Raw genomic sequence first — 13,963 nt, 5'->3', positions numbered from 1 at the left:
AATTAGAACAATCTTACAATCCTCATATAATAGAAAATATATTACAATTCTATAGAAATAGGAAATATAAAAATTTACAAAACTATACAGATTTATACAAGGTAACATTTAGCTTAGCCAATTTAATAAATATACAGAGATTTAGATCAAAATTGTTTGGCACTTCGGAGCCTGATTCACAGGTTATATGAGCATTCATTTATTACGCTAAATTAATTTTCTAACTATAATTTTAACTGGCACAATATTCGTATTAAAAGTTCACTCATAAAATTTACGTATGCATTAACCTATTCTATTTTCAACATATATATCGATAAAAAAAAGTTTCAAATATAGGTTTTAGATACAGCACAAATATTATTCAGTAGTTACAAAAACATTACGGATATAAAAAGTGCCAAGTTAAGGTTTAAGGCAAGGAATGGTGCTTACATAGAATTATTTACACATTTGTACCATCTCAGGTACCTATAATGCCATTATATACACATTATGCACGACTAGCCTGCGCTAATTAAAAAATAATAAAAGAGCATTTTCAGTCGTTATTCGTTGAACACATTAAACACAATTCACTAAGCTCATAGTTCTGTGGTAGTTTCGACCGGCGATTGGTCGTACGAGAACCCATTGAAGTTTCTTTTACCGAACGTTACGTTGTCATTATCTGTGGCTCTGGAATGGAAAATAAAAGATTATGCGTTTAATTTTTAAGAGGGAATTCTTTTTCGTTAACTAGTAAAATGTGCGAGGTTTATTTTATTCCTCCAAACTGTTTGATATGTATATTTCAAAGAAAAGACAAAGGAAAAATGAGTTACATATATCAGTTCAGTTCTCACACAGACACATAGTGACAGTTTGTCTGAAATGAGTGGATCTATCAGAGATACATTACATAAAGTGCATAAATTCTTATTCGTGGCTATTAAATCCTTAAAATAAATCATTTAAATGGTAAAAAATTTTTTTTTAGGTTTTACTTAAATTACTTAGTCATGATTAATCTATATATATAAAATTGAAACCCGTTTTCCGTTGTCACGACATAACATAAAAACGGCTTGACCGATTTGTCTGATTTTTTATAATATTCCTTGAAGTACGAGGATGGTTCTTACGGAGAAAAAGTCTAAAAACAACACTTTTCTATATTCCCATACAAAATATTCGTAATAATATTTAAAGGCAATTTGAACTTTAATACCATATCATAAAGTTCAAGTGTTAGTGGAGGGGTTCCGGGAAGGTAAATTTTTATTTTTTGACATAATGTATTTGTTGTCTTATCAACATTTTTTTTATCTTACTAGCTAGACCGGTGTTCCGAATAGCAGAATAAGTAATAAAAAAAAAATAAAGATTCGACTGTTAGGCGGTACGATGTTCGCCAGGCCAGCTAGTAATAAATATAATTATAAATAAACTTCAATTTACCTTTGTAGTCCTGGTATTTCATCATACGCCATAATCGGGGATGTTTTCTTTTTATGATTGTTTCCATTTATTTTCCTTCCCAAAGTGGTCGCTAACAATCCGTGATTGTTATTGTTGGCCCTTGGCAAAGTGCCAATCGCATTGTTTAAGGGGTGGCTGTTGTGTGACCGCCTATTAAGAGTCTGAGTATTGCGGATTGCGTTGTTATCAAAATTAGTCATGTTGTTAAGTGTTCCGCCATTTTCATTAACACTAGACGCGCGAGCTGTGGTCGCTGTTTCGGATAATGTGGGGCTTCTTTCACCTGAAATAAATTGCTTTATTATTAATACTGTCATGTATGAAAAAAAAAATGTGTGTGTACTAGTGTACACACGTAAGAAGTGAAACCTCTTTATGACCTTATTTTTCGAAAAATGATCTACTATATGCAAATTTACAGAAATTGGATAAATAAAGTTAAATTAGATAAAGTTTAACAAAAGGCTTTTATTATTATATACATGAATACAAATACAATTATTTCATTTTAACTTATTACTGTACTACTATGTAGTACTAAGATTATTACAGAATTTCTTTAATTGTAATAGAATTATTAGTATTACTATCATTGTTATCGTTATTATATATTTTTGTTACTAATGGCTTCGAATCTCTTCGGATCAACCGTGGTAGGGACAAGAAAAAGATGGCGCGTAACCGAAAAATGTGACATTAAATGTGTGTAAATTTTTTTCCAACGCCGATAAAGAAGTTTGACTTCAAAAAGCAACATGGCGCGTAACCTGCTACAAAATTTCTCCCATACGTCGATAAAGAAGTTTCACTTCAAAAGATGGCGCGTAACGGAAAAATGTGACGCGTAACGCAAAAATGTTACACAAATTTTTTTTCCAACCCCGATAAAGAAGTTTCACTTCAAAAATAGCAAATATACGAGTCTTGTGCTGATAGACAAAGGTAAATCACCTGCTGTTTATGAAATTTAATTGTGTTTAATGGATTCCCTTAAGCTGTTATAATATAGTTTAAATCTTGAATATAAATAATGCAATTAGACGTTTAAATCTATAGGAAAAACTACCGACACTAATGATTTATATTAGTGAATAATCATGATCAAAATATTTACTATTTCCTACTGTGTTTATTTAAAGTTGAAGGTACTAGCTGATGTGAGTGACTTTTAACTACTCAGCCAAGAATGGTACGATAATACATGAAATACAATTTTGTAATTAAGTTATATGTAGAAGATCTGGCTCTGGGTAGAATGGTATATCTCAAGTGAGTTGGACTAATTATTTAAGACCAATTTACCCAAAACGTAACAGTATCGTCCAGTGCGTGCAAGTATCTGTTCGATATCTATCAAAAAGAAGATAAAATATAGGTGAAATTTCGAAAGTCACTGTTAATGGAAAGTATCTATCTCTATCTATTTTCCCTTTACAATGGTCAATCTACGTTATTATTGTGATTTTAAGATCCTTACTACTATATCATAAATTGCGTTGCGTCTTCGGCATAGATATCAATTAGTCCGTCTAATTCAAAGTCAAACAATTTATTTAAAACAAAAATATTTATCGTCATGACTGCTGTTAATTTTATTTCATGTGCTAAAAATATACAGTCCCAAAGTTTATGGTGGATTTTGGTACAAAACGTTACCTTAGTTATGTTTATATATATACTTAGTTAATATTTGATATATATATATATATATTTTAAGTACTTTACATTTGGTGAAGTAAAGACAGGTACCTAAAATTATTTTGGATGCGGATGGTTTTTTATAAATTAGTATTAGAAAATACGAATAGTTAACATACGCATACGTTAGTTGATATTTAAAACGTAACTTACCGTTATCTTTAGATAAGTACTGAACGTTGTGAATATTGAACGCGTGGTTGTTTGGACTGAAGTCCAATTGCAGATCTGCGTCATCTACAGCCATGTTTAAAACCTGAAAATTTCAAATATTTTAAAATATATTCACCGAATATTAACTAAGGCTTATATGAATTGCATTGAAAGCCTTAAAATTAAAATAATTATTATATGCGATAATAATAGAATTTAAAACTGTTTTTTTTATGAAAAGAAAAATTATCTAATATATAAAATTCTCGCGTCGCGGTGTTTGTAGTTATACTCCTCCGAAACAGCTTGACCGATTCTCATGAAATTTTGTGTGCATATTGGGTATGTCTTAGAATCGGACAACATCTATTCTTCACCCCCCTAAATGTTAAGGGTAGTCCACCCCTAAATTGTAATTTTTTAATTTTTAGATAAATTTTAAATTTTTTATGATACAGCATTAAAAATACATACAACCCCTAATTTTCACCCCTCTACGATCAACTCCTATTTTTTATTATAAATTATATACATGGCAAAACGACGTTTGCCCGGTCAGCTAGTTTATTTATAAAATTTACACTATAGGCGGTTTTATGTTGAATCCTTGATTACCTGAGTTTCGTATCGAGGTGCCGGTTCATCTTCACTGGATTCATATCCCGAGGCTGGCCTAGGAGGGGGCATACTTAAACTCATAGTACTGTACTGCTGCTGAAGGGCTTGTTCTTTGTGTTTCTTGTATCTGGAAAAGTACGAAAATTAATTGTGTGATATAATTCCCTTGTTGAAACTTGGTACATCCTAGATACTGTCGAGGTGGAAACTTCATATTTCTTTTACACATAAGGTATTTCTTGGTTTAGTTCCATAGTGTTTCTGAACCTTAAGTACCCTCAGAAAGAAGAAACCTAACCTAACAATTTAAAATTGTAAACCAAGAAATAAGATTTTTTTTAGTTCGTTAGATTTTTTTTTTAAATCGCCACAGGGACCAAACTCTTTAAATTTGTTTTAATTTTCTTTTTAATAATTTTTATTATTACTACTCGTATGTTGGTTAAGATTTTGATTGTTATGTTTAGGTGATAAACGATTTTATTTAGATTTAAAGAAATTTGTAATTAATTCAAGTAGTTAATTTTGTTTTAATTTCGATGCTTCGGTCGACGGAGAAATTGTGACCAATTTGTGTTCCACCGTCACATAAATTTCTATATTTTATTTTAAAAATTATATATATTGATTAAACAATTAAATATTTTTTTCTGAAGTTAACCATGCTGGAAAATAACATATCGGGTAAATTATCAACATTATAGTATAACTGTTGAAAGGTTAGTGATCAAATTCTGTTACTATCATTACGCAACGATTGTCATTTGTTTATAAAAATCCCCTCATATGATCATATGGTAAATTTGACAACTAATACAGTAATAGCCGTAATAACTGTCAGTGAAAAAAGACACTACCACTGCCACATTTTTGTTCTCACATACATAACCATCGATATAATCGACACTGACCTGTTCCACGATGCACATATATAGACTGTAGCAGCAGTAGCAGCGACCAGGACAAGTGCTGCAAGAGCCAAAAGTGCAGCGGGAAGGGCAGTGGTCAGAGGCGCGGCTGCTATGTGCGTACGTCGAGGAGGCTCCGCTGGGACTAGAGGAGCTTGGACCCTTATTCCAGAAGTTATGGCTCTGGAAATAGTAAAATACATAAAAAATCTAATAATTGCGCTTTAAAAAAAATACTCCTAAAATTTAGGAGTATTTTCGTAAATAATAACCTTGAGATAATTAACCACTAATCTTACTTTTTAACCGGCTGAGACTCTCTTGCTAATATCTGCCCACTAATGGGATCTAACAAATAAAGCCAAACTGCTGTTCCGTTATTATCTTCTTCAAGAGTGCCGTTCTCTCCCAAATACAGTTTTGGAGTCAGTTTCTCCAATCCAGCATATAGTCCACTCTTCTCTTCTATTTCCGCTAACAGACTGCGCGCTTTAAGCGTTGTCAATGACCTAAGGTTCAAATCTGACACTTCCATGATTAGCTGGTTGTCTTTTTGTAATAAGTTTATCTGAAAAATTAAAACAAAAATAATTTAGATATTTATTTCTTCACACCATTTAGTTCTGAAATGTGTTTGACTTGAATTAATTCTAAAACCATTTAATCTCGATTTTCTTTATTAGATTTTTTCTGTATATAATTTTTATTATAAGTATGTAAAATCAGTAGAATTTAAAGGAAAAAATTGCAAGATAATTGTTTTTTTAATGTCAACTCGCAAAAGCTAGAAATACCAAATATAAATAAAAATAATAAAATATTATATCTATCTCTTGCGATTGTTTAGTGAGTCTCTTTGTCATAAATTTGATTAGACAATTAGATATTCTTAAATACAGACAAATAAAATACAAACAATAAATAATATTTACCACAACAGAAGCTCTCGCCGTCTTATAATTATCAGACTTGGGATTGTCTCTCGCCATGACATTGAACTTGAATGGTAACACTTCTTTGGGGACATTGTCAAATGTTTTGGTATTGGAAATAACTCCCGTTTCAGCGTTTAGGGAGAAATACTCTTCAGCAACCTTCGACCAGCCGTTCTTACGGTATTCCACTTTGCCATAATCTCCGCTGTCTTTGTCTTTCGCCTGGAATTAGAAAGGGAGAAATTAGTGAGATAACTATGAATTTGATTCTCAAATTTTAAAGTTTATTCAAGAACTAGGGTCATGAGTCCACATATTATGATACTATTTCCAAAATAACCTTCTAATGATATGGGTTACACATAGGAAGGATTTTAGAATTGAATTTTAGAATTGAATTTTAAAGGCCGTGTTATTTATATCATATTGGTTTAAATAAATTGTAGTACAAATGGTAGTCGTTGCCAAGCTCAAATATACAAATTTTATTAATACGGTCAAGTGGATGTGGGGCCAAATTTGCGCTTTATACAGTTGCAAGCGGTGGAGTGACGTAGCGTCTAGCCTTGCTGAGCACACCAAGTTCCTAACAGGCTAATTTAAATTTAAAAAAATAGCATTCCCTTTCATTCTATTCCAATGCTAGGCTAAGGCTTAAAGAAGAGTGTTTTCAAAGAGTAGCGACAAAAGGTTTTTTTACGGACATCCAATTAATAAATAACCAACAGATATGTAAATGATTTAGGTGTTGTATGAGATGTAGATGATGATGATGTATTTGTCTAGTAAATAAAAATGTAACTACCTGAACTTGTAGTATATTCGTATCCAACGGCATATCCTTAGTAGCAATGGCGAAGTACTTTCCCTTTGCCGCTGCAATATTCGATTGTTCGTTGAATACGAACACGGGTGCGTTGTCATTTACGTCCTTAACGTGCACGTTGATGGTTGCTTTACTACTCTCTGGGTTTATATGCCCTTGTATGGATTCTAATTGGACTTCCAGTGAGTATTCGGTAAGAGTTTCATAATCTATGGACGAGTTGAGATAGATAGCACAATCTCTATCTTCATTCAGTTTCACGTAGAATACGCCTGGAATATTTTTTTAAGATTTAGAGAATTTGAACACATTTTTTATTTTTTATCGTCGTAATTTTTACAGAAAATTATTAATAGCAATATAACAATTTAATAAGGATCGTAGGAATATAGTAGATGCAGTGCGGACAAAACTACCAAATGCATGCTTGGTTCTAAATAACAATCATGTTAGCCGAGCCGTACGTAACTGACGCGACTATAAACGAATACGAACGTTTCGAACGTAACGTACGCCTTGTAATTTAAATCGTTTGTCAACTCCATGAGTGACGTATTTAGTCCTTTCTGCAGTGCAAGAATTATATTGGAAGGACATAGTCTATTTTCCATCTAAGAAAATTAAACGTAACGAAATTACCCTAGCAAAATTCGATTTCGAATCTACAGAGGCATTACTACATATCTTGGTATGACTTTGAGGTTTCAAAAATTAACACAGACACAGTGCACGATCATAACAACTCTCAGCTACACTCTCAAATACATGCGCCACACCCATTCATACACTCACTCATTTACTCATTCTTAATTTGTAACACTAAATTTATTATATTTCTTTTTTAACTGTTTTAAACATGTACCACGTAATAATTTACACGTAACACGCTTTCTAGTTACCCACAACACAGGGCCTCCCTAGTGTGGGGACTTGCGATATAATATGAATTCTGTCACAACCCTTTTGTCAAAAATAATGTCTTTATTATTAAGTAAATAAAAATGTGTACCAAGTAAAGATAAATTTGAGAAGCTCCTAAATATTATTGATACTTTGTGTCTTACCTTTTTCTGAAGAGTTTGTTAAAAGACATTTCAGTGGTGTGTCTCTGGAGTGTTTGTTCTTGTTCCAAATCGGCAAAGTTCGAATAAGGGTGCCGTTAAGCGAATTCTCAGCAACGTGTTCAGTGTATGTCGTGTCAGCAAAACCTAGTCTTACCTGAAATAAACAATTGTTAAAATCAGCCACTATTGAAACCGCCAGTTATCCGATATACATAGATTCTATACTCAGATTTTTTATTCTGTAGAATTCTGACATTTCATAAGTGTACTACTAAAAAAACTACTAAAAAAGTTCTCCACCGAAAAAGGGACAATTTTGACTTATTTGAGGGTAATAAAAAAATCCTACGTATTTTTTGTTTTATCTACAAAAAGGTAAATAATATTTACTTACTCATGTGACCTAATATAAAAATAACAAATATTTCAATATCACGAACAATATATCGAATTAACTTTAATAACTTTATTTTATTCTTTAGCTGGCATCACTGCCTACTAATTCCAGGTTAAGTCAACCTTTTTAAAAAATAAAATGTTGTCTTTACTTGTGCGTTTTTTACTCTTTGCGATGAAAAGTCGTTAAACCACTTTTAATGTGGAGCACCGCACTTGATAAAATGGATACATTAACTAACAATAAAATGTATGTATAGACTCAGATGTTCAGACTCCTATTGAAATTGAAAAATTTATATAGAAATATATATATATTATATATATAATATACATTTTTAAATTTCAGTAGAATTATAAAACTGAGCATTACAATTGAATTTGTATTTTTCGTTAAATATGTCAAAAATAAATTAACGAGCATGTTCAAGAACGTATCTATAGAAATATTTGCAGATGGAACAAGCCCGGTACTGAAATGGAAGGCTGGGAGAATGGAATATTGGGAGAAACAATAATAAAACAATATTTACATCTGCCGGCACAATAGCGGAATGACTGACGTAAACAGTAAGGCTTGTGACTGACGACAGCACTGGGTCTCCTTCGTCGTACGCCTGCACTTCCACCTGGAAAATTTATCATTTATGCATAGTTAGCTATAGTTTCTACATTAAGCAAAAAAAGGGTGCGTGTACGCGCGTAAGAAGTTATACTTCTTGTGCGTGTACGCGCGTAAGAAGTTATACTTCTTTGGCATTATTAAAAATAGTGTTTGATTGCATGCAAATAATTAATTACAATTAAATAATCAAAGACTGGAAAAAGAGTCATTATAGTCAATAAAGTTCAGTTTACATTTGAAAAATTCAATAATTAAATATTTATTGTTATTCTCTTACATTAAGTGTAACATAAATTCTATTATTATTCGAATGTTGTTTTTAAATTATGTCCAATGCCGTAGCATCTTCCGTGGGCAACTTCATTCTGTTAATTTTGTGTCACGGTGCGCGCGCATCATAAAATTTCACTCTCATCAATTTTTCATAACGGAGCCTAAAGAAGTATAACTTCAAAAACAAAATTAATGCATCATCTGTAAATTTCTTGAGATTCAGAGTATATAAGAGCTAAGTATATCAAATCCAATAGGCATTTGACGTACGTATATCATTCTTATATGAATCTAAAGTTTGCAGGACTTGTATGAAAGCTACTGTTATAAAAATACTCACAGTATATTCACTATCAGTTTCCTTTCTCAAATCATCCCTCAACCTTATAGCACCAGTGTCAGGTTCCACGTGAAAATATATGGATGCTTTTCCGCGTCCTACTAACGCGTATCTTATCCTGTTATTGGGTGGAGTAGAATCAGCGTCTAATGCTACTACAGTTTCTACTAATGAGCCGATGGACGCAGTATCTTCAATTGTAACAGGACGTATGGCTGATGTAAATACTGGAGTATTGTCGTTTTTATCCTGCAAACACATGATTATTCAATATATTAAAAGAACATCTACAATTGGTTTCATTTTCATGTTTATGAAAAAGCACCCCACCCCTATTATGGAGATATGAATAAGGCAGTTTTGGTATACATATAAAAAAGAGAAATTACTGCGTGAATTAGTAGTACACTGTTTAATTTTTTGTTCTTAATATAAAAACTTTACTTTAAAATTGCTTAAAAATAAAATAAACTATTATTTTAAAATTGCCTGCTTTGTTTGCCACACAGTATTTATTATTTCTTCTACACGATTTTTTTGACAAATAAAAAAAATATGATATATGTATATCGTTGCTGTAGAATCTCGTATATCCAGAGAACCAAACAGGAAACGAAAAAAATGTTTAATTTCGTCAATGTTCATTAAAGTATTTTTATGTTCTTGTCCATAGTTTTAGATTGTAAAAAGGACTTATTTATTAATAACATAAATAAGTCCTTACTTCATGAGCAGTTAAACGACATAAGAGATTAAGAATAAAAAATAAATGGTTTTTTGACATACGAGGTTATCATTCTACATTGACGATATATTGTTTATGGTACTTTGTCTGTGGCAATACGCTCTGCGTGAGGCTATTAAAAAAAATTGTTTATGGTAAGAAAAATATACTTACGTCAACAACAATTTCCACAGTAGTAGTGGCCCCTTTTCCCTGGCCATTGTTTTCTTCAGTGCCAATAGTGAGTTCGTGTCTCGCTATCATTTCCCGGTCCAAAGGCTTGACGGTGCGAATCATACCACTCTTACGTTCTATGGAGAAGGAATCTGTATCACCTTTTAGGATCGTGTATGTTATCTCTGGTGTGGTGTCAGGGTCATCGGCCTGAAAAAACGTTATCTATTACATATATTTGTACACAGAAACTTAAAAAATACTCTCTGAAAAAGTTCTATAAAGATTTTAAAATCTATTTTTGAAGTTATACTTCTTTAGGCGCGTTATGATAAATTGATGAGAGTGAAATCTTACGATGCGCGCGCACCGTGACACAAAATTAACAGAATGAAGTTGCCCACGGAAGATGCTACGGCATTGGACATAATTTAAAAACAACTTTCGAATAATAATATAATTTATGTTACACTTAATGTAAGAGAATAATAATAAATATTTATTTATTTAATTTTTCAAATGTAAACTGAATTTTATTGACTATAATGACTCCTTTTCCAGTGTTTGATTATTTAACTGTAATTAATTATTTGCATGCAATCAAAAACTATTTTTAATAATGCCAAAGAAGTATAACTTCTTACGCGCGTACATAGGTACACGCACCCTTTTTTTGTCTTTATCTTTAATAAGTGACTATCTCTACTTACATGAACCTTAACGACAGGGTAATTAGGTGCATTTTCCGGTACATGGACTGAATATAGAGATTGAGAGAAGACTGGAGGCTCGTCGGACACGTCATCGACTAACACGGTGACTGACGCGGTGCCTAAACGTTTGTCTATAGCGCCATCTGTTGCAGTTACGACGAAAGCATACTCCTGTAAGGCGTAAACATTACTTTGAATTGTACGTTGGTACTAAACATTTAGTTGCACCGTAATCATAGATTAAGAGCGCCCTTCCCCGTCCGACGAACGGCAACGCGAGCATGGCCAAAAAGCTTGTTGTTTCATCCAGCGCAATGTCAGAACAAGAGGTAAAGCGAAAAGAGATAGCATAGATAGATAGCGAGCCATTCCTAAAAATGCCTAACAAGCAAGTGAGAACGCGATAACATTGAAAGAAAAATAGTGTGCGGAAATTTCATAAAACTTGTTCCAAGAAATACGTGTTTTTTCGTAAGCCTTACAGGATTATGAAAAAACAGTTTTACATTTAGAAACTCCATTACATTTGCAAGGTTTCTAAGCAAATATTTCTATCCGGTTACAATTAATGAGTACATTATAAACGCCCAAACTTCATATAAAATTTGTGCAAAAAGGCTGATTTTTGGAGGTTTGTACTGAATTTGTTTCTTAAAATTTTGATTTCGCGTTTTAATAGAAACCTAGATATAGTGCACAAGATGCCTATTAGTTCAAAAGTTTCAAAGAAATATCTGTTACAACGCCATAATCACGTACGAGTGTTTGTATGAAAAGATAGACGGGTTGGCCGCTCTTAACAAAACAGATCTTAGGAAAGAAATGTCAATTTTTAAATCAATGTAGTTGTCATCATATATTATACATCATATATTATACATTTTATCATATAAATAATCTTAATAATACGACATAATATGTTAAATATGCAAATGACATATATCATCAATTTTAAACCCAAAACAATGGCGCAGAAGATTCCTGCCCCATTGAGTGATTTATTATGTTACCTTGGTTTCTTCATAATCGAGTTCTGTGTTAGTGGTGATAAGGCCGGACGCGTTGTCTATCGAAAATGGTAGATTTGAGGGAATATTGTAGCTGACTATTGCATTAACTCCTTCATCTATATCCGTTGCGTGTACGTAACCCACTTGTTCGCTCAAAAGACCTGCAGAAATATATATTTTCTTAAAATGTAATAGTTAATCGTGAGACTTTTAAGTGTGAAGTGTGTTCGCTTATGCTAAGTAAATTTCTTATTTGTAGCGCCCTTTGCACGTATGGTTTAAGTTAATCAGCCTATAAAGCTATAAATATATTATTATTAGTAAGTATTTCCGAAATAGATGAGATCGTTGTTCGAACGAGTTGGTTGTTCGTTATTACATCATCGAGCTATACGATTGTCTATAGACAGTCTGTACGATACACTGTTTGCAAATAATTTTTAAACAGTTTTCATAAAAAGCAGGCTAAGCAATGATTATACGTGGGTATCAGTGAAAATGTTTAGATCTGGCCAGTTAGAAACATTGCTAATGAAAACTTTTTTGAATTTAAATTTTAGAACTCTTTGGTAACCTAATGAAGTTGTCTGTGGCAATATGCTCTGCGTAAAGCTTTAAAAAAACCCGAATGAAGTATATTGCAATCATTTGTCATTTGTTTTTGTGAATTGGCGGCAAATCTAAAATTCTTGTTACACAGTAGCACAATTTATACCTTCTTTAACGTGGAATGTGTATGAGTCCTCATCAAATTTAGGATTGTTATCATTGATGTCTGTCACTTTAATGTTAACAGTTGCTGTGGTCGAGAGTTTGCCAGGGTCTTCTGCTCTTACCATCTGAAATTTGTTACATCACGATTAAAAAGGACTTAGTTAAAAAAAATCCTTAGTTAATATACGAAATTGGGTAAGTGGTAGCGAGAAAACTTGCTTATTTTATGTAAAAAAATCTTATTTGACGTCTTTGTTTTGAAAGTCTTTGAAGTTTTACAGCTAGAAAATTTATCTCTGATGTGACATGGAATGTTTTTTTCTATTTGCGTGTGGAGGAAGAATGGTGTACTGTTCCTCCAATATAAAGAGAGGATCCTTGACCAGTCTTATCACTGACTGGCCCGCTAAAAGGCAGTGGCTTGAGTCGAAAAGTTTTCTATATCCTTAGCGGTCGGAATAACTTCGTTAGCGCGTACGTACGTGATCGTAGTAATTTATAAGCGCAGATTATAGACGTCGCTATAGTAATTGTTAACATGCATGTTGTTTTTGGTAATTATAAATAATAGTGTAAAAGCATTATAATCTTACCAGTTGATACCGAGTGAGAACTTCCCGGTCCAATCTACGTATAACAGTGATAATACCGGTGTTCGCGCCAATCGAAAATTGACGTAGATCATTACCGGAAACTATGGAGTACGTTACGGGCTCGTTTTCTGGATCCTTCGCCTGTTAAATGCACATCAACCATCATTACAAAAAATATATACACTTTAATAAAAAATAGTATCTTTCTCTCAAAATACATTATTCTAAAATGTATGAACACCGTCCTAAGCGTAACGTATACGGATACCTTATGTAAATAATATTGTAATTTAAACTCAAACTCAAAATATCTTTATTCATATAGGAACAAGTACACTTATGAACGTTAAAAAAAAGTTAAATTAATTGGAAATTTACATTTTCTATCGGTTAGCAAGTCAAGGGCGTAGAACTGGCAAGAAACTTTCCGCCACCCTTTTTAATCGCTAAGTTTTGAGTCGTACAAATGTTTTGAACTGGAGAAAATCAATCCCAAGGATTAGGATCATTTAAGTATTTGTTGAATTTATAAAAAGTTTTATTGATTAATTTACGTTTAACAAAGGATTTAAATTTGTTTAGTGATCATTCTGAAATTTGGCTTGGGAGTTTGTTGTAAAAACGAAGACAATTTCCATACAAGGAGTGGTTTATCTTCTGGAGCCTGGTTGGTCGTACACTCAAATTAGTTCTATTTCGCGTATTATACTGATGAAAGTCATAATTTGTTTTAAAAAC

General features: G+C 32.4%; 1 protein-coding gene across 2 annotated transcripts in view; it reads right to left on the bottom strand.

Annotated features, from left to right (window-relative positions):
- Window positions 1–13,963, bottom strand: part of LOC125060177 (cadherin-99C) — a 148,408-nt gene continuing 134,445 nt past the window's right edge. The window contains exons 16-31 of one of the 2 annotated variants that reach the window (XM_047664943.1): window positions 13,226–13,366; window positions 12,634–12,757; window positions 11,919–12,079; window positions 10,906–11,079; window positions 10,196–10,405; window positions 9,298–9,546; window positions 8,593–8,688; window positions 7,664–7,817; window positions 6,579–6,871; window positions 5,771–5,995; window positions 5,138–5,406; window positions 4,842–5,021; window positions 3,928–4,057; window positions 3,313–3,415; window positions 1,441–1,744; window positions 1–678 (exon numbers count right to left, since the gene is read on the bottom strand). In XM_047664943.1, the coding sequence (XP_047520899.1) occupies window positions 585–678; window positions 1,441–1,744; window positions 3,313–3,415; window positions 3,928–4,057; window positions 4,842–5,021; window positions 5,138–5,406; window positions 5,771–5,995; window positions 6,579–6,871; window positions 7,664–7,817; window positions 8,593–8,688; window positions 9,298–9,546; window positions 10,196–10,405; window positions 10,906–11,079; window positions 11,919–12,079; window positions 12,634–12,757; window positions 13,226–13,366 (2,907 nt within the window). In that variant the 3' untranslated portion in view covers window positions 1–584. Of the gene's footprint in view, window positions 679–1,440; window positions 1,745–2,725; window positions 2,812–3,312; window positions 3,416–3,927; window positions 4,058–4,841; window positions 5,022–5,137; window positions 5,407–5,770; window positions 5,996–6,578; window positions 6,872–7,663; window positions 7,818–8,592; window positions 8,689–9,297; window positions 9,547–10,195; window positions 10,406–10,905; window positions 11,080–11,918; window positions 12,080–12,633; window positions 12,758–13,225; window positions 13,367–13,963 lie in introns of those variants that run through there. The other variant, XM_047664944.1, reaches the window with a different exon arrangement.

Source organism: Pieris napi, chromosome 21, assembly GCF_905475465.1.
Source record: "Pieris napi chromosome 21, ilPieNapi1.2, whole genome shotgun sequence".
In the NCBI taxonomy this organism is placed as follows: domain Eukaryota; kingdom Metazoa; phylum Arthropoda; class Insecta; order Lepidoptera; family Pieridae; genus Pieris; species Pieris napi.
The sequence above is the reverse complement of the archived record's forward strand: the minus strand, read 5'-3'. Positions and strand labels throughout refer to the sequence as shown.